General features: G+C 46.7%; 1 protein-coding gene across 1 annotated transcript; it reads right to left on the reverse strand.

Annotated features, from left to right (window-relative positions):
• Nucleotides 1-1,819: 1,819 nt before the first annotated feature.
• On the reverse strand, nt 1,820-23,916 carry LOC108295799 (glycine receptor subunit alpha-4). The gene is made up of 9 exons (XM_017518135.2): nt 23,353-23,916; nt 20,140-20,270; nt 19,790-19,857; nt 19,328-19,551; nt 19,106-19,188; nt 17,427-17,567; nt 14,361-14,575; nt 8,874-9,023; nt 1,820-3,631 (listed from the first exon to the last, which is right to left on the reverse strand). Exons 1-9 carry the CDS (start codon nt 23,406-23,408, stop codon nt 3,341-3,343), a joined length of 1,359 nt encoding a protein of 452 aa, XP_017373624.2. The 5' UTR covers nt 23,409-23,916; the 3' UTR covers nt 1,820-3,340.
• Nucleotides 23,917-24,186: the final 270 nt, after the last annotated feature.

Genomic DNA, 24,186 nt, shown 5'->3' on the forward strand with positions numbered 1-24,186 from the left:
ATGTATTCCCTCTTCTTTACAACTAAAGCCAAAATAAGACAGAGTCTTTGCCGTCAAAGAGCTTATTCTACATGTCCTCCATTGAGCAGATGATAATGCTACCTGGCTTCCTAATTCCCTGGTGGTTCCCATGCTTGGTTGATTTGTCTTTCATCAGCAGCACAGCCTAGGAAGACCATTAATTCTAACATAGTGAAATCAAATTTAAGATTTGATAGCAATAAATGGTAAGATAATAATCCTTCATTGAGAGTGCAGAGAGGCAAGTGAGAACACACAGAAAGATTCCCAGGAAGTGATACGTTCTGGACAAAGTTGAGATATTTGCATGGCCCAGTGAAAAGAGAAAATAACTTCAAGAGTCAAGCTAACCTCTCAACTAGAAGCATGCCCATTCTTTGGTGACAGGTAGGGGAAAATGCTTATAGGAGAAAGCTCAAGGAATAAATTTTATTCACGACCTTTCTTCCACACAGAAAGCTCTTTTTGCTTTGCCTATGAATTCTGGGAGAGCAAGAGGCTGTGGTTGTAGAATGAGGGAATAAAAGATGACAGATCACTGGTTTTCCAGAGAGCAGAGCAAACTGAAGGGAAGATGGAGATGCTGATAGCCTTAACAAAAACTGAAGAAATAAAGCCTTTCCCTGGAAAAATATATGTATAAACTATTTAGCTGGCATTAAATATTAAAAATGAATTAATGAAAACACCCAAAACACTTTATTTATGCAGGAACTTTTTCCCCTTTAAAAAATGCTGTTTTAAATCTCAACACCACTTCAGATATGATCTAGGCAGAAGGTAGTGTGGTCTCTGGAGGGGTGAGTACTATAAGAATGATGATAAATCAAAGTAACTTCCAAGTGAGCCTCTTGTGACCTCCTGCTGATTCACTGTGCTAAGAAGTGTCCAATTTTTATTCCATGATTGAGGGATTGCTAGGTGACAGATGCTACCAGTGAGACAGAGTATTTCCCAGCCCCTGTACATATCTGGGAAGGGTGAGGAAAATAAAAGTCATTTGCACGTGATTCTGACACTTCGCATCTCCCTTCCCTGCCTGGGGGCTCTGATAGGGAGGAATAACACCTTCCACCTGGCATTGCCTCTGAGTAGCTTTGTGTGCTCCTGTGGGCTATTATGTTGGTTGGTACTTTGGCTTCTTTGGCTCCCAGCACCAGCTGATGCCCTGATATGAGTCCCAGTTGGGCAGGCTCTATTGCTCAGTGCTGTAGCTGTCTCCAGGGCATTGTTCTTGAGACTTCCAACAGGGCAGATTTGTGCAGTTGGCCCATCTGGACAAGATCTATAACAAGTAGAGCTTTGTGCAATAAGCTCATCTCCATAGTCCACCCTCCCACCCTCGCTACCCCCGCCTTCGGGCTGCAGCAGCCTGACACCCCATCCCCTCCATGGAGAGTATCAAAGAGATGCTCTCTGCCCCTTTCAAAGGAGTGTGGCTTGTGGCCTCTCATTGATTGGCACTACCTGGACAGAAATAGAAAAACAGGGGTTCTCTGCCCTTCTCAATTCAATCTGCTCCCTTATGCCAGTTCTTTAATTTAAATCTCTTTGGCACCAGAGTAATAATATTGCCAATAAAAATAATTTCTGGACCAGCTACCTTGTCAGCTCAGAATGCTCTCCTCAAAACTAAGTGACAGACAAGAGGAATATCTCAGTGAACAGGAAAGAGCAGACAAGCGCAATAGGAAAAGGGATAAAGACAAAGCCAAGCTCTTGGTTTGATTATAGGATTTGCTTTGACCATTGGATTTATTGACTTTCAATTGGGAACACCATATGGAGGGAGGGAGGGAAGGAAGGAGGAAGAGAGAGAGAAAAGGAGAGAGAGAGAAACAGAGAGACTGGACTTACGTGTTTAATTATTCTAGGTCCAGAGAAAAGGATAAGATGTCTAAGAGATCATTTGATCACTTCTTTCTTCCAGTGTCAGCCCCACACTTTAATCTCTCCTGTTTCATTTGCTCACAGTTGGTCACTTCAAATGTCTCAGTATGCCAGGCACATGCTTCCCCATGTCCCAGTGGTATGTCAGGCCTGAAATGGGCTCTTCCACACCAACCCTGTCTATTCTGACATTTCTGGTAGCTTCAACTGACTGCTACACCTACTCACTGCTTCTCCTTGTGGAGCAAGAAGGATAAAGAAACAACTCTGAATTATGGCTCTTTAACTTCTACAACTGCTACCCTGAGGTTGGTCAAATCAATGTTGATCTAGGATAAGGGTCCTCCCCATGCCTATTTTCTCTCCAGGAAACTTGAAGCCCACTCTATCCTTAACAAGGTTGCAGTGGCACCATTATTTGCTCACCAGAAGAGGGCAAAGGACCAGGTTGGAAATGAGGGGCCCTGGAAAATAAAGAGGCTTTGGAGAAAAAGAAGAAACAAATTAAAGCCCAGCCAACAAAAGACACTCTGTGAATAGTTTCTGTATTCTACTCTTCCTGGGCTCCACTACCTTGGATCTCACTTTTCTCGAAAGTTTTCTAGCATCATCAAGTTAAGTTTCTTAAAGAACAAACATTTATCTCTTTTTACACTCCTCAGCTGTCCAACAGACCCTGCCACCATGCTAGCTAATTAGAGAACCGAACAAACATTTCTGAGACCAGCATGTTCAGGTGGATCTGGAAGAGTAGTCTTTTTGAGAGCCCAAAGTCTCTGCCCCAATTCTGATAGTGTGGGGCTTCCTAAGAGACTTGAACACCTCTCTGTTGGGCCATATAGTCACTAGCCCAGTGCAGCCTATGACTGTTCCAACCTTATCAAGAGTTGGGGAACCTGCAGTTTTGCCTTCCTCTCACTGCAAGGAAACCTGACTGAACCACACAGGGTAGCGCTTGTGGATAGGAAAAACTCTCTATTTCAGTCTGCAGCAGGAGACACAGAGAACAGAGTAATGGCCAAGCTCTGGGTGGGAGGTGGCAGGGGAGAAGTGGTGCAGATTAAGATTACAAATGCCAGAATCTAGTAGCAGTGTTCTGAAGTCTCCACTGGAGTACTGGAAAATGGAGAAGCTCCAGCAAGGGCAGAAGGCAATCCTGGCCCTAGGAATATGGCCAAATCTTAGTTTCATGAGAAATGGGAGAGTATGGAGAAAACATAGACTATAGTAGATAAGCCATCTTTATAAGCACAGCCACCATTGGTACCATGCAGTATAGGCCCACATAGCTTTGGAACTGATAGTTGAAGTTCTGAGTGGGAGATCAAGACGGAACTGTCCAAGCCCCTGATGGAGTCTAATTGAGGGGAAAAGCCCACCCAGGAGGGAGCAGGAAGCCAGCAGCAGGACTCTATAGCTCCCACCCTATTCACAGACCCTGGTGGATATCTTCTGACTGTAGCACTTTGTAGACAACCCAGTAGAAGATATTGAAGATGAGGAAAGTGAAAGGGAAGACAGCCCGGGAGATGGTGTCAATTCTCTTCGCTCGGTCCACGTAGAGTTTTCGCATGGTTTCTCCTTCCCTCAGAAGAGGGGCTGGAGGTTGGGGACTATAAATGCCAGAACCTTCCATTGGACCTCCATCTCTTGCCTGCAGGCAGTGGCCCAAGCCATAGCCACGGAAATAAAAACGACTTTCTTGGATGATATCTTCCTCCTGAATTAAAAGGAAGAAAAAGCAGAATTTGAGATCAAAGCTCAAAGGCAGAGGGATAGAGAACAGGCCACACCTCAGTATCTTATAGGGCATGTTATGCAGACAGCGTGGCTTGGGTACACAGGCCCATTGTATCCTTTTTATGGTTACAAAACTACTCTTGAGATAGATGTATGCTAAGCAGCTATACATGCTACATATGGTGTATGTTATGATTCCATTGCAGATAGGCCCCAAGCTACCCCTGTAAAATGCAAAACACCATTTAGAGCCATCTAAAATCCAGTGAAGTGCCAGCCACTGTGAGAAGACATCTTAATGTCAAGTTATCTGTAACTGGTAATAAACAAAACAACCAAACTATTAGATAGTGAAGCTGAGATATTCAGCCTTAGTAAACTTGATTTTTTTTTTTTAAAGACGGGGTTTCACCATGTTGCTCAGGCTGGTCTTGAACTCCTGACCTCAGGTGATCCACCCGCCTTGGCCTCCAAAGTGCTTGGATGACAGGCATGAGCCAGCACACCCGGCCAGTAAACTTGATTTTAATGACTCTCAAAACCTTCAGAATTTGTTTCCCTTTTATATTGTATCTTTGAAAATTTATCTCAACTTGAAGCTGAAAATTTCAAAAGTTTTAAATAACCCAACGGGTTGTCCAAATTAGGATAAAGCTGATCACTCTATTGCAGTTATGTATGCTTCTCTGCAAATCAGCAGAGTTGACATAGGGGTCAGTACATCCAGGGTAACTTTTATTATCCAAGGCACATTCCATTGTTATACAATGCATGCATTATGATAAAAACATGCCTAGCCAGGGGTAAATTTTATATAAGCACTAAGTAATGTGGCAGACTGCTGAAAGCCCATTTTCCAGTAGTTAGCTGACAACCTTCAGTAGCTAAATGCAGCTGGGAGCCAGGAAGTAAGGACAGATGAATAAACTTGAGAGAGAGAGAGAGAGAGAAAAAGAAACAGAGAGAGAGAAAACAAAAACCTCTGAGTGTCAATATAGAGAGCTTTGCTTGTATGAGGACCTCAGGCCCCCACTCACAGACTATTTAGTCTTATTTTATATGTAACCCTAACAAGTCTAATTTTATTTACTTCTAAAGAACAGAGTTAAGAAATACTTCCTTCAAAGATGGTTGTAATTTCTTAACATATTTATGGTTTTAGAGTCAAAGCTTCAGTTATCTAAGAAATCACCTGAAGTGCAATGCCCTGTTGGAGGATGACGCAAACTATCATTTCATTTTGCCCAGGACAGAAGGGGTTGCTGAGACTTGGGTCTTTCAGGGCTGAAACTGGGGATGTGCAATGCAAATCAGGAAGAGTTGGTCATCCTGTGGCTACCTGAGATATTTACTATAAATTATAAGAAAAAGTTATGTATAGGCTGGGCGCAGTGTCTCACACCTGTAATCCCAGCACTTTGGGAGGCTGAGGCGGGTGGATCATGAGGTCAAGAGATCGAGACCATCCTGGCCAACATGGTGAAACCCCATCTCTACTAAAAAAAAAATACAAAAATTAGCTGGGCATGGCAGTGCACACCTGTAGTCCCAGCTACTCGGGAGGCTGAGGCAGGAGAATTGCTTGAACCCGGGAGGCGGAGGTTGCAGTGAGCCAAGATCACGCCACTGCACTCCAGCCTGGCACCTGGCAATAGAGCAAAACTCTGTCTCAAAAAGAAAAAAAAAGAAAAACATATGTATATATTGTATAGGTATATGACACAGATATATACAAAATGTAAATAAAGTAGATTTTAAACACTCTGTCTGTCTCAGAGGGACACCACAGGGTCTTTATCATGGGACCTCTGCAGCTATGGCACCACATTGAAAAGTGGCTTTGTAAATGAGATGTTGGTATGGTAGCTCCTAGTAACCCTTGAAGATAACATCACTAAAAAGTGACATATCATCATAAGGACAGGCCTTGATTCACCTCACATGCATTCTGTAATTCATTTTTACACTATTCTAACAGGAAAAGTGGTGCTGGACCCATTTTTGAGATGAAGAACTAGAGGCAAACAAAATATTTTGCAAGAATTTTAAAGTGAGCGGAGTAAGTAAAATGGTTTTCTCTCTTGCTTTCCAGTTCAGGGTCCCTCAGATCACCCTGTTCCTCAGTACTCACCCTGATCCCCTGAGCCCCACCCCAGCTAGAGAATGTAAGCATAGGGTGTTGGCAAAAAAGCTCTGAGGGGGAAAGTTGGATCCAACTGTTATTTCTGTTTCTATAGAGGCAATTATTTTTCCTTTTCTCCAATCATAGTAAATCTAAAGGAAGTTATTTGGACACATTTCCCAGGCTGGAAAAAGCCATTTCACACAGGAGAGAAAATATGGCCAATAAAGTAAGCTGCTCTTGGCTTTTTGGGCCTTTAACATATTGTACCTGTTGCAGCTGGGGGAGCAAAAATGAGTGGCTTGAAATCCAGGGGCGGCGGGGGGATCCTGCATTTGGGTATTCTCTACTTAGGCCAAATTCTGAGGGGTGTTTTGTGTGTGTGTGTGGTGTGTGAGGTGTGTGTGTGTGTGTGTGTGTGTGCGTGCTGGAAAGGGACAATGAAGCCTTAAATATCACTTTGTGGCTTACGTGCCTGTTGAAATAGAACTTTTTTTTCCCTTGCTGTCATTAGGAGAGAAGAACTGAAAAGCAAGAGAGGGAAGATGTTCCAAAACCACACACACCAAGGAGGGAATGCACAGTGTAGGAGGTAAGGTGTGGAGATGGGAAAGAGTGATATGAAGTGAAAGGAGCTAGAAAAAAGAGATGGGAGAATGGGGAAGGAAGAGGGTGCTAGAGGATGAAGAGAGGTGGGCAGGGTTCTGGGATCAAGCCCCTGAGATAACTGGGCAATATTTTGAAATTTCTTCCAGTTCTCAAGTTATTCCATTGATCATGGCAAGCTTTTTGCTCTGTCTGCCTTGAGAGTCCTCTCCAATCAGACTGTAAAAGTTGGTGAGCTGGGTTACATGACTGCTGTGGCCAGAGCCTGGTGCTAAGGCCTGCTGAGGAAAAAGAGCCTCCCCTTCCTGGGGAAGCTAATGGACTAACCAGGAAGACAGTGCAGGATTGCATGGGCAAAAAGTTAACCACTTTAGGCAGTGACATGAAAGGGGGTCAACATGCTATGGAGCTGTTGGTTGAGGAGAGAATTGAGAAAAGAAGGCATGAATGGCTGGCTGGCTCCTAGAACACTCGTAACTGACTCTTGGCTAAGGGTTCCCTGGAGATCATATGGATTTTCTCCCTGCCTCAATAGTGCTCCTCCCAGACTGAAGAATTCTTTTTCTCTAGCTAGAACAGTAGGGCCCAGACAGAGGTTCTAGAAATGGATGAACTCTCCATCAACTTTTACAGCCTGCTTGGTGCTTCCAAATTTCCTGCTACAGTTTCTGGGATAACAATGACTTTAGAAGACTCAAAAAAAGGACATGATGAATGACATGGGTTTGATTTTCAGTTTTATTCACATTAATAATAAGCCTCAGCCCACTTTCAGGCAGGCCCCAGGATCCTAAGCAAGGCCCAGGCTGCTGCTGTGACTTTGTAATAATTGAGCACTGGTCATGACAGACTCCATTATGAGCTCAGAGTCAGCCTATATATATGAGCAGGATGGGACAGGCTGTAGGCAGTTGAGGGTTGCAGGGGTTCAGGAAAGGAGGTGGGACTACTGTCAACCTGGAGTAGTTCTACAGTAGCGATGGCAGCATTTTTGTTGCTGGGACATCCATACGGGCAGCTTAGCTGGTGAAAGGACTCTGGATTGGTTTGCAGTCTTTTTTTCCAAGGTAGGCATTGAGAAGGCACCAAGATCAAAACCCCTATAAAGATAAGATTTTGGTACCTGCAGGCAGATTTGTTTGACACAGCTAAAGAGGGGGTAGGGACAGTTAGCTTAGAAAATGGAATGTTCTTTTTTTCTTGCCCTTCTGCTAGGTGTACATATATATTTCTTTAACCCTTGGTACGGGATAGGAAATGCTTTTAGGTTTCTTGAAGAATGAGTCCTACTGCAGGACATGTAGTTGTGGATTAGTCCACTAGAGGGCGTACTGCACAGGGCCCGACTAAAGGGCAGGGACTGATACATTAGAACCCCTGGAGGAGACAGGAGTCCTGCCCTCAGCAGAAAGGGACCTTAGCAAGGGACATGAAACCCAGGAGGTAGTTTGGGAGATATTTTTAGTGCCGACATATGGAAGGGGTGCCCCAGGAGCAGCTGAGGTGGGAGGAGAGAACAGTTCCTGTGCTAGTGTGGCTCAGACAAGCTAGAGTCAGGTTTTTTACAGTGGGTTCAGAGCATTGTTTCCCATCCCCCAGAGGTCATTATGCTCTTGCCTCTCTGGCTTTAGAGCCTCCGGATTAGACAGAAAACATGGAGTCAGAGCTGAAGACAGACCAGAACTCTGTCTCTAATGATTATGCAACCAGTATGTAGCTCAGCAAGGCTTTCAGCTTTGCTCATAATTGGACACTTGCTTCTGTGAGGCTGGCCCAGCCACCTCTGTTGTCATGACAACTTACCTAGCACCTATTGTCTGGGTAATTGGGGGCAAACTGGCTCTGCTGTCATGACGACAAGATGTATTTTATATTTCCCCAGGTGATCACTCTACTGTAGAAGAAATGAGGTTAATAGACAAGAGTGAGGGAGAACAACTGAAGCCCAACAACTCTAATGCATCCAATGAAGATCAAGAAGAAGAAATCCAACAGCCAGAACAGGCAAGTGGTGGTTTCGCGATTCCAACTTAGTTATGGGGGCCCTCTTATAATGCTCCCCTGGAAAGGCACCAATACCTGACTATTGAATTCTTAACCACCAATTAGTGTATGACAACCTGGGCTACCTTCCTCCGGTTTGGGGAGAGAGCCATTACTACTTCTCAGAGCAATCTCTTATTAACTAACTTGGTAAGGCTCTAATACTAGCTAACATATCTTCAGTGCTTATTCTATGCCAAGCACTGTGCCCATGCCCTTAATCACTCTACTATACTGTCTTACAGATGTCCCATTGGACAAATAAGGAAACAGAATCAAAGAGATTAAAGTACTTAGCTTAACTGTGACCAGCCTAGCACTAGAATCTGGTGTTTCTGATTGCCTCTCTAGTCCTTGCAGCCTTGGGGTGGATCTTGGTTTGTGGGAGGAGGAGTAGGGAGGAAGGAGTCCAAAGGAGAAAGGAAGTGAGCCCCTCCCTAGTTGTACTCACCATGCGTTGGCGCCTCTGCCTTCTTCGAAGTCGTATGAATTCTTTATGCTGACGAGAAACAAAATTGACAGCAGCATATTCCAGCAAGGCAGCAAACACAAAGAGCAGACACACAGCCATCCAGATGTCGATTGCCTTCACGTAGGACACCTACAACATCCAACGACAGAACAATCAACCTTCTTGGAGTCCTTCCATGGCCTGTTGAGTGGATTTTCAACCCCTATCGATTGCCTGCTGTTTTTGAACTTTATCCTGAATTTCTTCTGGTGTTTAAAGCAGCTTTCCACGACATATCACAATGTCTGAAGGCCCACATGGAAAAGATCAGACTGCCTATCATGCTCCACCTGTGTGCACTCTCTACCCTCTACTACTACAACTCTTTCCTTCTTACAACTCTTTCCCTTGCTTTCTTTATTCTTCTCATACTTCTGCTTCTGCTTTTATTATTGTCTTCATTCTGATCTTCTGATTCTTCTCTTTCAATAAACAGCAATGAGCATGAAGATTGCATTTGTCTTCCCTCTGTTATCTCCTAGGGTCCTCACAGCCTCAGTGGTAATTGGTCAGGCAGGGTTCACGATTCCTATGTGAGACACATGAGGACATTTAAGGCCTAGAACAGAAGAGTCTTAGCCAAGATTACCCAGTGAGAAGATGGCACTAGGACCTGGGGGTTCTGAGTTTTCAATTCAGTGGCATTGCCATCTACCTAGGCTGCGGTCTTGCTGACAGACTAGGAGTTCTTTCCTTACCCTCCATCCCTGTTCTTCCCTTGGGCCTGTGGTTTTCCTTATTGGTCTTTTGGAAAGGCTCTGCTGAGGAATTTAGCTCAGTAGTGAGCTGGGGCCTCATCTCTCACCCTGGAAAGAACAGGGTAGGGATACTGAGGGAACACCACCCACCCCTTGTCAGGATGCTTTGCTAGTTGCAAGGTGCTGTTGGCATCCACCTATCCAGTCCCTTGTACTCTCCTCTCACTACTTTCCTTGGCAGCCTCTATGTACTTTTGTCTCCCACTTTCTGGCCTCTTCCAGGCATTGCAACTGGTTGGGGCCAGGAGTTGAGGACAGAGCTCAGGTTTAGATCTTTTCATCTCCTCAACCAGATTGCCTCCTACACAGTTTTGAGCTGCTGAGCTCACCACATAGGGCACCCCAGCAGGAACAGGATTTCAGACAGGCCACTTTTTTCATCAGCCACTGCTATGATGGGAAGTGAGTGTGCTGCAGACCCTAGGTAAGGAGCAAGTTTTACTAGTTAAATAAACCCTCTATCTCAGTGGTTCTTAACTAGGGACAACCCTGCCCCCCACCAGGGACATTTGGTAATGTTTGGAGACATTTGTGGTGGCACAGTTTTGCCGGGGGTGGTGGCTACAGGGATGGGTACAGGCCAGGGATGCTGCTAAACATTCTACAGTACACATTTCCCTGCCTGGCCTTCAACACACACACATGCACACACACATGCGTGTATGCAACAAAGAATTATTTAGCCCCAAATGTCAAGAGTGCTAAGGGTAAAAAACTCTGCTCTAACTCTTTTAGGGCAATGTCACTAAGATGGTGGCAGTGGGTTACTAGGCAACCCTGATTAAGCATCCCTTGGTGTCTCCACTTTGCCACTTACTAAGAGGGCATCCTATTTCATTCACCACCTGTCGGTCCCACAGTGCCCCAAGGATATGAAATACCTTCTATCAAGATCAATAATGAGGTAATTACTCATTATTGTAAAGGGATGTCCACAAAGGTCCTTAGACCATCAAAGGAAAAGACACCATAAGCACTAGGAAGAAAGTCCTGTTAATGATGAGCATGTCAATAATATATCTTAAACATCTCGGCCGGGCGCAGTGGCTCATGCCTGTAATCCCAGCTCTTTGGGAGTCTGAGGGGCAGATCACTTGAGCCTAGGAGTTCGAGATTAGCCTGACCAACATAGCAAAACCTGTCTCTATTAAAACCACAAAAAATTAACTAGGTGTGGTGGCACACGCCTGTAATCACAGCTAGTGGGGGAGGCTGAGGTGGGAGAATCACTTAAACCTGGGAGGCAGAGGTTGCCATGAGCCGAGATCATGTCACTGCACTCCAGTATGGGTGACAGAGCGAGACTGTCACAAAAATAAATAAATAAATAAATACGTAAACAAACAAATAAATGAATGAATAAATGAATCTCTGGAATCTGTCCACTCACTATCCTAGCACAACTGAAGTGTTGCAAGGTTTGTGAATGGTCTCCTTGCATCTACTCTTGCTACCTCCAATCTGTTCTCCAAATAGCAGCCAGAGTTGTTTTCAAAATGTGAATCTGATTATATCACTCCCCTTTACGATCCTTCAGTGATTGTCCATTACCCTTAAGATACAGTCTGTGCTCCCCTTACCATGATATCTAGCCTTTGCCCACCTCCTCAGTTTCATCACACCCCTTGTAATCTATGACACCTGTGGTGTCTATCTCAGTAGTTTCCCAAAGAGCCAATCTCCTCTATCCCTTCTCTCATTTACCTAGATAACTTTTGCTTATCCTTCAGCTTTCACTTTAGATGCCACATCCCCCGTGAAGCCTTCCCTAATCATCCCAGTCTGTGTTGGCTGTCCTACTATATGTGCTCAGGTTACCTATAACAACTTCTTAGCCTCCATCACATACATGGCCATTCCCTCCACTAGACTGTGAGCTCTTTGATGGCAGGGTCTGTTTCTATCTCGATCACTGTTCTGCTTCCAATGTCTACCTGAGTTTCTGGTGCACAGTAAATATTTTTTTGAATGAATAAACGAACAGATAGATGCTTTAGCAACATGTGTATATCTGCTGACCTCTGCTTGCTCTCTACCCTCCTTACTACTACCTGCCCCAATAGCTGTAGGCATTTATTTAGATGATAGAATCTAGACAGAAGTGGCTCCTCCCCTGCTGCAACTTTAGATCTAATCTGCTAGCCTCTGGAAGAAATTTCCATTTAGTCCTTCCATTCTATGAGCTTCCTGCAGTAGAGGAGATGAAAGACCTGGCAAAGAGATGGTAGTCAGTGCCTTTGCTGGCTCCATAAAGGCAAAGTAACTGTTGTTTCCTGAAAACATGAGGAATGGCTGCTCCAGCTGATCCCTTAACAAAGTAAGCCTCTGCCACTCATTCTGGACACTAGAGTTATATTAGGGGTGTGGGATTGGTGTGGCTTTTGGAAACCCCCAGCCTGACCTCATGGGGCTTCCACCAAACTTAATGTTGCACAAACTCAAGAGGGAGCAGATAGTCCCTGACTTACTGAGTCCCTTGCACTGAGGGGCTGGCTAATGAGGCTATTTAGTTCAGAGTGTAGGCCTGGATATTTTGTTTAACTGGCCAATGAGGCCATGAAGAAGTCATTAAAATCTGACAAGAAGGTACTAAATGCTGCAAACAAACAAACTTCTAACAAAATTCATTTTTTCCAAATGAGGAAACAAGTGATTCCTGGGAGCAGATGGATTATGTTCACTCACAGGAGGGAACCAGAAAAGGAAGTTCTCTTGGCAAGAATAAAGCATAAATTGCAGTACCTCCCTGCTTTAGAGATGAATCGCCTTGTGTGGCAGAGGCAATAAACCAGGGCAGAGTTCTTAGGTCTGAACTGCTTCTTGGCTTCGGGCCTCCTTACGAGATCACTATCAAAACACAACCATCACAGCCTGGTCTGGCTGTGTAGCCCTTCCTAAGTCCAGCCTGCCTCTCAGAGCCTTGTCAATATCCCTGTCCATCTAGGAAACACATTTACAGAAAATGATCTCTGACAAAGTTTCCTGGGACATGTGATTCTGATCTGAGTTTTGTCACCATTTATCCCTATAGGGCTTTGGACTAGCTCAAAGGTTTCTGGCAAGTCAAAAATAATTTCTGGCAAGTCAAAAATAACACCAGCTGCTTTAGCCCCAGATTCATCCCTCAGTTTTTTCAACCCTGACACCTGAGAATTATAACAATAGTTAACATTTATTGAGCGGTTTTTATGTGCCAAACACTGTCCTGTGTGTTAATACATTATTTTTTGCAATAACCGTATGGAACTGATAATATTCTTTTTTTTTTTTTTTAAATAGAATCTTGTTCTGTCACCCAGGCTGGAGTGCAGTAGTGTGATCTTGGCTCACTGCAAACTCTGCTTCCCAAGTTTAAGCAATTCTCCTGCCTCAGCCTCCTGATTAGCTGGGATTACAGGCACGCCCCACTGTGTCCAGCTAATTTTTTTTTTCTATTCTTAGTAGAGATGGGGTTTCACCATGTTGGCCAGGCTGTTCTCGAAGTTTTGACCTTGTGATCTGCCTGCCTTGGTCTCCCAAAGTGCTGGGATTACAGGTGTGAGCCACCGCGCCCGGCCGGAACTGGTAATATTCTTATTCCCTTTTACAGGCAAGAAAATTGAGAAGTTAAGGAATTTACCTGAGGTAAATTATTACTAGATGATGAGCCTAGGAGGCAAACCCAAGTCTGTCTGATCCTAATTTCCTACTCCTATCCACTACTGCCCCCTCGCCATGTAGCAAATTCATAAATTCACCATGGATGTCTGAAATTATCCCTTGTGTAAGCCCCCAGTAAATAGTCTTGGGAACAAGTACTGAGAGATGGGAGATCATAGGGCCTGGTTCCCAACAAATCAGTGCAAGAGGGAATATTTTCATTGTAAGATCCACAAGGAACTGTGTTGCTTTTGCTTCCTGTTATTTCTCCATGACAAATTTCAGTGGCTGGTACATAGTACATGCTCAATAAATATTTATTGAATGAATAAGTGGCCTTGCTCCCTGATTTGTTCAGAGCCTTGCTGACTGTAAGGACTTTGAGGTGACCTCTAAATTCCCTACATGAAGACATGAGGCAGGGAAAATCTGTGCCCAGTCCCATCAGCACAAATCTTCCTGCGTAATCAAAACATCACCAGGCCCAGCCAACTGGAGTCCACTGACTTTAATTGTTATTTGCTACCTCAAAATTTTCTCATCCCAAAAGAATGGGTACTGTTCCTAGAGCTCTTTGTGACAGTTTCTAATTTCTGATACTGTAAGAAGACAGAAATATGTTCAAAACTCTGATATTCTTTTGGTTGTTTCTTATAAGGCATGTCCTTAAGAAGGTCATTTTACCACTCTGGGTTGTATTCTCCTCATCTGTATTATGAGGGAATGGGACTTTCTACTTGCTGAGGATCTTTTGATCTTGGACATGCTAGTATTTCCTGAAGAGAGTCAAAGTAAGGCACTGCCTCTCCTCACTCCCTAGCCAGACAGCATCCCTAACTCCAGTCTCCATATTGTTAGCAATGTTATTAGCAGTATGTTACAGGGGGAGAGAGAATGCAGGACACCAGCTCTTGCCCAGTGGCTCTTCCCAACCTTAAATCCAAGGTAAATGGTGAACAGGAGGGCATATTGGGATGAATGGGAAATGGGGTGCTCTATGGCAAGCAAGTTCCCTTGCATGTCTCTTCACCTTAGGCAAAGAGGCCCGGGAGCCAGAGCTCTGGGTGGTCATGGTGAGCACGGTGGTGATGCCCAGGCCCACACGGGCAGGGGCAGCATCCATGTTGATCCAGAAGGAGACCCAGGACAGGATGACGATGAGTAGGCTGGGGATGTACATCTGGATCAGATAGTAGCCCATCTGCCGTTCCAGGTGAAACTTTACCTCGATGCAGGTGAATTTCCCTGCAAGGAGAGAGGTGAGGTGTCAGACCTTAGGTCCCCAGCCTATAGCTGAGCCTGAGGGGATTAGGACAGGGCTAGGGCAGCCCTCTGCTGACCAGCCTCTGGGCACCTCAGCTGGGCCAATGAATGAGCCTTTCACAATGGCCCTAGATAGTACCAGATGTATGTACTGAGGAAGCTCGCAGAGCGACCGTCAAAGACTTGGCCTCTTGCTCCCAGCACTTTGATTTCCAGCAGAAGGCCTTTCGTGTGAAGTACAAAAGAGCAGGAGGGTTCCAGAGTCAGACTGCCTGGGTTTGAATCCTGAACCTTCCACTGCGTGCCTTTAGGCAAAACACCCAAATTTTTTGAGCTTCAGTTTCCTCGCCTGTAAAACAGAGTAATGATCCCAACTCCATCACTGGGCTATTGGAAAAACTAAACAAGATAATATATTTGAGGTGTTTGACACATAGGTAGCTGTTACTATTGTTATCATTATTAACAAAGCAATTAGCTTACACTCCACTTCGAACTCAGCAGCCATGCTTGCGCTTGCTAGTGCCCCAGAAGCTCTCTAGCAACAACAGTTCACTGGAATAAACACTGCTTGTGTCTCAAGCAAGTGAGAAGATCCGGATAGCAAACATATGGAACCAATGCCCAACAGAGACCAGCTCCGGACAGCAGGGACCAGGTTCCCACAGAATATCAGGCTGCAGCATTCTATTCCACAAACAAAAAGTGCATTGGCCCAGGCACACCCACCAATGCTCCACCTTTTTTGCCATCCTTCACTTTGCTTTCCAGGGCCTCAGGGCTAAGAAAATACTAGCTCAGAGCTTCTTTCAGAAGCAGAGGCTCAGGATAATCCAAGCAAAAAGGAGAAGATGCATATATTGTTATTTTATTCTGGCCTAGGTCTAGTCTTAGCAGGCCTACTTGATTCTTCAAAGCCAGTGATTTCGTCAATGACTGATTAAGGCTTTGACATGTTGTATGACGCTGTGACCTGTTACTGTTCCCTGAATCCGCCTCACTTCACCCTACCCCGGGATTCTTGCCATGACATGCCTTTATCAGGTATCCATATTTTCTTTCCATTCTTTCTTTCTTTTTCTTTTTCTTTTTTTGCAATAGCAGTTTTGTTTTTAAATCCAAAATTAAAACTTGTTTAGTATAGAAAACATGAGCAGTAGAGAAAGAATAATAACATTTCAAACCCCTACTAAGGGACCTGACTTTATATACGTTTCTCATTTAATTCCATAGCAGCTGTTCGGGGCAAGTAAAATTATTATCTCTCATATTACAGATAAGTATATGGAGGCATGAAGAGATTAAGTCATGTTTCCCAAGGGCACTCAGCTGGTAAATGATGGAGCCAGAATCCAAACTCAGCTCTATCTGCCTCCAAAGTTCTTGCTCTTATCTGTTGTATTACATTACTTTAGAGACATTTAGTGCTATTTCCACCCAAGGTTTTTCAATGCATGCTTTTGATTTGTTTCTTTTTACATAATATAATCATTCTTTATTTACATCTCTGAATCTTACCTTTTTTCACTTGTACTTTCCCACATTGACATAAGCACCTTGTAACCATCCCTTTTAACGTCTGCATGCTAGTCCATCAAGCAGAGGCACTGTGTAATTTACAAAACCTCTGCCCTATCAGTGGATATTTAAAACAGTTCCAAGTTTTTGCTAATATAAACAGCCACCCAGGAGACCCCTTGGGGTCTAAGGCCAATGCAAAATTTTGGAATAGCTTCGTATAATACATTTCAAGGAGTAGGATTCCTGGATAAACAAGTCGAAAAAAATTTTAACTTCTAGACTAAAGTTTCTCAAAGTATGTTCGCTGGACCACCTGCATCAGAATCCTGAGGATGCTTGTTAAAATGCAGATTTCTGGGCATCACTCCAGGTATATGTAACCATAATCAGAATGTCTGAGAGGTAGAGCCCAGGAGTCAACATTTTAATAGACTCCCCAGGGGAATATAATGCACACTGAAGTTTGAAAACCACTGACCTATATACAAATTGACAACTTTTTTACTCCAAAAAGTTTATATCAATTTCCATTTTCCCTTGCATTTTCTAAATTCTGGCCTTTTCCTCTTCCCACTCCCCACACCCCCCACATACATGCACACACATATTCATGCGGCAGCTCTCAAAACATATCAGCCCACCATGGGAGGGACCCAGGATCTCCCCTCTTCAGCCTGCTGCCCCTATTTCAGGGTCAGAGCTCCTCACAAATTGTCAGGGAAAATATGTAGCCAGCAATTCTTAGAGAGGCTGCAGGGGGGCAGATGCTCAGGCTGGGAAAGCAGCCTTCTCCACTTCTTAGCTGACATTTCACACCTGGAAGTTCCTGAGAGCTGGCAGTGGTGGCAACAGTGGGAGGCGTGCACCATAAGCTGGCCACTGCCCTCAGGCCTGTTCCCTCTGGGTTCAGCATAGTCACTCCCTACTGCCGGATGCGGATTCCCTGCTTCCACACAAAGCTGACCCCAGGAAAAGTGGGAAACTTTCCATCCACTGTCATTTGCTCTGCAACATACCACAGAAACAAGAACATGGACTTTGGAGTGGGAAGGCCTGGATTTAAATTCTGAATCTGCCCTTTACTAGCTGTGTTACTTGGACACTTGATTTAACTAACTTCTTAGAACCTCAGTTTTCCCTTTCTGAAAAATGGTGTTTATAATCACTATCACAAAGAGAGAAGGTATATGAAGCACCTGGCCCCATATCTGACATAGGATGAACCTTTGATAGAGGTGAGCTGCCTTGTCCCCTTGCCTCGCATCTGAAGATTTTCCTGTGGCTCACAGCCAATAAAGATCCTGGTTTTTACCTGTGTTGTAGTGCTTGGTACAATAGCCTAGATCCTTCTCATCCCGCAAGATAAACTGGGGCAGAGTCAGCCCCTCAGCCACTTGGACAGCAGGAGCATCTTCCAGCCACTCAAACACGAGGTCATTCATGGTGTAGCCAACTGAAAGTGACAGAGATGGCAGAGGGCTGCAGAGTGTGGGTGTTGGGTGGGGGTAGGGGTAGGATCAGAACAGGCAGGAGAGAATAGGTGAGGAGTAAGGCCAGGGGTTTAGGAGCTTCATGCTCATCATGGAAAGGGAAACTTTTCTGGAGAGGACACTTGGTCAGTTGTCTCATGGGTCCATCCTGAGTGGGCAGCTGAATCAGGAAGATTACAGACTTTTTCCCTATCCTGTTCTCAAGCTTGAGGAAGACCCAAAGAGAAATTATTCTGGCAGACCTAGAAAGCAGGTCAAAAGGGTTGGAAAGATGTCAAGGAACTCAGCTGGGAGCTTCCTGCCATACCTCAAGCCCAGGGGAGGAAGCATGTGTACCGAACACATGTGTTAAGCTGAGCTAACCTCAGAGCAAGGGCTTCTGCCATATCACCTCGGGGAGGAGAGAGCTATTTATATCCTGCCTGTCATCCATGAGACAATGTGCATACCATAGATCCCAGCCAGGGCCTTGAGTTGGCATAAATTTAAAGCTAATATCTGAACATGCCAAGTTATTCACATATAGCAGTTCATGAGGGCTCATGCCATGTGTAGGACCATATTCGCACATGTCAGGTAGAGATGGGAGCACAAACACCAAGGCTCACAGATATCCAGTTCTGGGCCTTGACCAGAGTAGCTCTGTGATTTTGGGTGAGTCGCTTCCCCTTCTGTAAAATGGGAGTTATAGTAGCGGCTCTACCCACTTTTCAGAGTTGCTGTGAAGGGAAAATGAGAGCCTGGATGTGAAAGTGGTTTAAGCACTCTAAAGAGCTGACCACATAGGACACATTCTATTCATCACAGTTATTTTATGCTAGAAACAGCCTTATAAGCCTTCTTCTGTGAACCTCTAGTGGATGGCTCTAGGTCTCATAGTCTCCCCCAACCCAGGAGATGAGGAAGGAGTGGAAATAAGTGATGGCCCAGCCTTGCCATCCTTCAGTTCCTCTGCACTTTGGGCAGCCCCTCCGGGTTGGCACCCCCGCCACAGAGGAGCCCTTGGCTAGCCTCTTCTTTCGGGCACTGTCTTGTGCCTAGAACTGTCCTCTCCTACCTCTCTACAAAGGTTATTTGTGTTCGTGGGGAATCGGGGCTCCAAGAGTGCCACCACCTTGCTCACCCTGGCATTTTTATAAGCATCTTCAATGTCTTAACTCAAGGGAAGTAAAGGTAAAACTGCTTCAGGCACTGTGAGAGGGGACATACCTTTGGTCAGAGAAGATCCCACTCAAATAGCCCCCTCAAAACAGCACAAACACGTCTGTTCCCCAGCCCCGCAAAAACGGCCAGATTTAGCAAATAGTGTGGGGATGAAAAACACAGTGGGCTAGGGGTTAGGGAGCCCTGGTTTCTAGTCTCATCTCTTGCCAAGAATTGGTTGGGTATCCTTGAGCAGTTCTTCCCAACTCTGAGTGGCCCTTTTCCTGTCTGTGATGTCATGAGTTTGGGTTAACTGGCTGTTATTCCAGGCCCTCTGTGACCCTCTAGAGGCACTTACAGCTCTCCAGCTGCATCGTGCAGGTCTGGATATCCATGGGGAAGTTCTTGAGGTCCATCGGGCAGGACAAAATGAGAGTCAACCTAGTAGGTACAGTGAGAAAAAAGTGACATCGGCTTACTGGGGCCCATCACAGCACAAGGGAACCCTCCTACCACCTCTCAGTCTCCATCTAAATTCTTCCCCTTGACACAAACTCTTCTGGCTATCCACCCAGTGCACCTGATACTGTAGAGCACATTCCCATTCTTGAAGATGCGCAGTAACTTGTTGTCCGTTGTCACCTCATGGAAGTTGGCCCCTTTCTCATTGGCAAAGAACAAGTCTGGCTTCCAGATGGAGTCCAGCATGGAGGGATCAAGGTCCAGAGAGTTGTCAGGATATTCTTGGTAGGACAGGCGTGGGTCATTCCACTGTTGCCGCAAGAAGACATTCACCCGGTAGTCCTGGGAGGGTGCAAATACGGGCCCATTAGAGGCACTGCCATTCCCAAGGGCCCAGCAAGCCTATGAGCAGGAGGGCCATGAGGAGGAAATGTTGGGAGCGCATCTCAGGGGCAGTAAGCATTTTTCACTGGAGAAGGAGCCTCCCTTGGGCTGATATGGCAAAAAATGCCAGCTTGCTATCTGCTGGGCTCTTCCCATTCACACTAGGCTGGAAGTGGGGAGCAGGAAGATCCCTTACCATGGTGGTCTCAGTGACAGAGCCGAAACTGTTGATGAAGATGTTGCAGGTCACGTTCACGGGTGGGCCTGAGGGTAGTAAAGCACAGGCCACTGGCAGGGCATTCCAGGAGGCTGGGAGCAGTTTCCAGAACTCCCTCCCTGAGCTGCAGGTCAGGGCACTGCTGGGAGAAATCAGTGCCAGCTACACAGGCCCATGGGCAACGGGGAGGAGAGGCCTCTTCTGAGCTGTTAGAACTAGCTCTACGCCTCCAGCCTCCTTTCCTTAGGGGAGGGAATAGAGGCTGGCTGGGTAGTGTGCTGCCAAAGGTGTGTGGAGGGAGGGGTTTTCATAGGATGAAGATTTCTTACCTTTAAAATTGGGCCGAATCCTGGCATCATATCCAGATGTTCGCCCCATAAGCTTGTCTAGGAAATCAGAGGGGGACATGGGCTGGGATCCCTTGGTCCCAGATTTGACTTCCTCTTTTGCCAAGGCCACCCTGGACAGGAGAGGTAAAGAAGTCTGAGGCCAGTTGTATTCTGTATTTATCACAGTTTCCATACCCCTCAGGCAGGAGGAGGGAAGAGGATGGGTTTCTGGATGCCATTTGCAAAATGAGAACAAAAACAGCCATAAGGCAACACGGCAGCCTGCCAGTTAGTACTAGAAAAGTGTTTTCACAGACAGTAGGTCTTCTTACCCTCCCAATTCTCAGTGAGATGGGGTGAGGACTGTTATTCCCATTTTACAGATGAGAAAACAGAGGCTTCAAAAGGAGAACTGACTTGTTCAAAGTCTCAGAGTTAGTGACAGAGTCAGGACTCAAACCCCAGGCTAAGGCCTCATCCAGTGTTCTCTTTCTGAAGGTACTTGGAAAACACCCATTGAGTGATGTCTTATGGGAGATGACATGCATGTCTAGCCTAGTCAAGGATGGGAAGGGCTCAAGGACAACTTCTATTTCTGAGAGTTGGTGTCAGTTGCTTGGGTTTTATGCTGGGCTGCTCGGGAAGGAACTAGGACCCAGCTTCTGAAGACAGAGTTTCGGCTTCTGGCATGTGCTCCAGCAGGAAGCTCTGTTTGAGCTACATTTTAGCTAAGGGCCATGCCACTGCAAGCAGGTGAACTAGCGTTGGCAACTATGGTGGGGGAGCAGGGCTCTAGGGACAGGCGAAAGCCTCCCAGTAGGGTGGACATGCTGAGGTCAATTCCCATCTTCCCCCCACCAACATGTTGATTTTGAAGAAGGAGCCAGTGTGCTTTGGCATAGCCTAGAAGCCAGCTCCCTTCTCCCCTGACAGGTTTCTCTCTAACAGCAGCTAAGCCCCTTCCATATGCCTACTTGCCAACTTGCCAACTAACGGATAAACTAGGGACCACAAGCTCAGCAAAGCCTTGGGGACAAGAGCAGTCCTCGGGGCCGAGCTCAGCTGGACTCCAGGCTGGGCCAGGCACCTCCTGCTCCCTCCTGCCTGCTGTCATTGCTCTATAGCCAGCTCCACCACTGTCACTGCTGCTGTGCACTGGGGGACTGAGCAGCAGGGTGACTGCTGTCCTGCTGAGAACTAGTCTCCTTTGAGCCAGTGGGCTCCTTTTTCCCAGTAGATCCATATACCATCCAGTGACCGATAGAATAATAAAAATAGCTAAGGTAACATGCTAAATGCTCTGCACACTCTGTCTAGTTTAGTGCTCACATCAGTCCTCTCGACTAAATATTATGACTACCCTCATTACATAGATGAGAAGACTGAGGATCAGCAAAGTGAAGTGACTTCTTTCCAGTCATGCAGCCAGTGTGCGCTAAAGCCAGGATTTGAATCCAGACCTATTGACTTCAAAACTAGCTCTATCTATCACAATACTATGGTTCAGGCAGCCCAGGGTGGGTTGCCAAGGAGCCTAAGTTAAGGAAGGTCAGTGGCAGTCCCACCCTGACCTTCTAGAGTCCTGCCTCCTTGAATATTCTAAACAAGAGGAAGCCCTTACCCTAGGGACAGAGGCAGGCTCTGAAAATCAAAGGAGGCTGGTGGTGGTGGTGGAGCAAGCAGAAGTCTGTGATTTCACCACAGGATGTCCACGCTAGCCAGGTGCTGCTGCTGCTGCTGGCCACCTGCCACCTGCCTGCTGGGAGGCCACATGGCCCTGCATGTGGAGAAAATGGACCCTCCCCACCGTCCTCAGCCCCACTCTCAGGTCACCTCTCCTGCTAGTCCTAGCCCTGGTATCCTGGGACAGGCTATGGGCTTAGCTGTCTAAGGCCCCATCCCCCATTACAGCCCCCTCTTCTGGGGCTAACTTGTCTGAGGACCTGAGAGCAGAGTCACTGTGTGCAGCCACTCCTTCCTCTCTTTCATTCCTGGAAAGTCCTAAACACTGACAGGACCTAGGAGGATCCAGAGGTGACAATCTTTCTCATGCAAGGTTCTAGGGCGGCATGGGGAGAGAACTCTCACTCTGGTGCTCGGTAGCTGAGCGACCTTGGGCAGGTCATTCCCCCTCTCTAGGTCTCAGATTCCCTATGTACAATGAAGGACTTGGACTCCAGACTCTCTAAGGGCCCGTGTTGCTCTAACTGCCTCTTCTCTCCAAGCCCCAGTGGGAATGCTGCCACTGGAGCTTGGGCGTTGAGGCAGCCTCCCCTCCTGGAGGGCCAGCAAGGCCCAATGTGATGCCCCCTTCTGCCTGCATCCTCCTGTCAACTCCAGCTGTGCTGCCGTTCCACTTCAAGCTGCTTTTCTCTCTTTAGAAGTTTATTGCCCTGCTCTGCCTGCCTACCAGCCTGCCAGCCAATGTGTCTGCAAACAGTGGGGCAGGAGGCTTCCCAGAGGCAAGCAGCCCTGGGATGTTTCTTGGATTAAGAGGAGGAAGAGGAGGAGGATGCTGCAGTGGCACTGACCCTCTCCACCTTGGGAGGCACTGCTCTTATGAGCAAGTCAGCCCAGGCTGCAGCCGTCTTTCCTGCTCAGCTCACCCTGCCAACGTAGGCTGGCTCCTGGTCTAGTGAGAAAGGGGCAATTGGTGGGGGGACATTTACAGGGAGCCCAAAGCATGTCTTTCCTGCAAGTCCAGGAAGTGACTGCTGCTTTGTGCCCCTCAAGGAATAAAGAGCAACCAAGTGAGCACAGGCAGGGTGACCACAGGAAGTCCAAAGAATGTCTAGCCCAGCTCCATTCCGACGTGGTCTTGGGGCAAACCCCTGCTTCTGAAAGCCTCTTGGGCTGGCAATTGACAGATGTTGCTGTGATTTTTAGGGATCTGAGCAGTGTGTGGCCCAGACGACAGGGAAACAGGGTTAGGTGTCTGGACAGGCACCCTCCATTCTCGGGCTTAGTTGCCTAGCCCCTACCCAGGCCCGGGAAACTTCTACCTGTGCAGAAACATTCCCAGCATGACCAGGGCCTTGACATCGCTAATAAAAAGCTCCTGGGGTCCTAACTGGGGGAGAGTGTGTCTTCCCCGAACCCCTCCAGACTTCGGGCTTTGTGCAAACTTAGAGGAAATTGTGCCAGATGCCCAGCTTGCCCATCCCCCTCGGCTGGTGTTTGCATGCACCTCCTTTTCACCCCCACTTAGCTCACCTGAGGAGGACCTGCCCTGGCAGGGTCCAGAGGAGAAGGAAGGAGAGGGTTGTCATTCCGCGGGGATCTTGGAGCCCTTTCTCAGCCTGGCTGCCAACGTGAGAGGGGTATCCCTGCAGGAACGCCAAAAGTACAGAGCCTTTCTCCAACTTGGGCTGCTCGCAAAGAGCCTCCTCTCTCTCCTCTTCTGCCTCTTCTCCTCTGGCCTGTCTGTACCTGCCAGGGGCCAGAACTATTCTTCTGGAAATGATCCTGACACAGATAACCCTACTGGCTTATGCTTTGGCTCGCCTTGGGCTCCGGAGGGCCTTAGCCTGCCAGCCAGGAGCTAGAAAAGATTCTCTCTGGACAGCAATCACTCTCCAAACCCTGAAGAGTCTTGGAGGGGAGGGAGGAGGGAGACCGGTAGGAAGATGTTTTCCTGCCTCCCACCTCCCCCTAGATGCACCCTCCGAAAGCAGCAATTTAAAGGCACAGTCGGCAGCAGCTGGAGTGGGGTTCAGAGCCTGCCTGTTTGCCGGGGAGGAGCTTGGGCTGCCGTGGCTGCCTGGGGAGGGCCGGAGGTGTTCTGTCCAACCTCTAACTCCCCAGCTGCAGGAGGGCACATAAGCGGCCCTGCTCACTGCTCCCCCCACCTCCCACACCTGACCAGCTTTCCTTTCATTCTGGAGCCAAGCAGGGGCCCAATAGTAAAGTCCTAACAATTGTTACAAGGGGGAAAAGGACCTGAGAGGGTTTAGGCAGAGCTACCAGGTATTCTCAAGCTGACAGCTTCACGTTAGAGAGAAGGTGAAGAGGCTGAGGGCAGGGACAGCTTTCCCCCAACTCAACTCT

Source organism: Cebus imitator, unplaced genomic scaffold (assembly GCF_001604975.1).
Source record: "Cebus imitator isolate Cc_AM_T3 unplaced genomic scaffold, Cebus_imitator-1.0 Scaffold658, whole genome shotgun sequence".
In the NCBI taxonomy this organism is placed as follows: domain Eukaryota; kingdom Metazoa; phylum Chordata; class Mammalia; order Primates; family Cebidae; genus Cebus; species Cebus imitator.

Coding starts and splice junctions, on each gene's coding strand:
- LOC108295799 (XM_017518135.2), bottom strand. CDS start 23,408: ATGACAACCCTCTCCTTCCTTCTCCTCTGGACCCTGCCAGGGCAGGTC. Junction 19,552..19,789: donor CTGTCACTGAGACCACCATG/GTAAGGGATCTT, acceptor GCACCCTCCCAG/GACTACCGGGTGAATGTCTT. Junction 17,568..19,105: donor CACGATGCAGCTGGAGAGCT/GTAAGTGCCTCT, acceptor TGTCACTTTCAG/TTGGCTACACCATGAATGAC.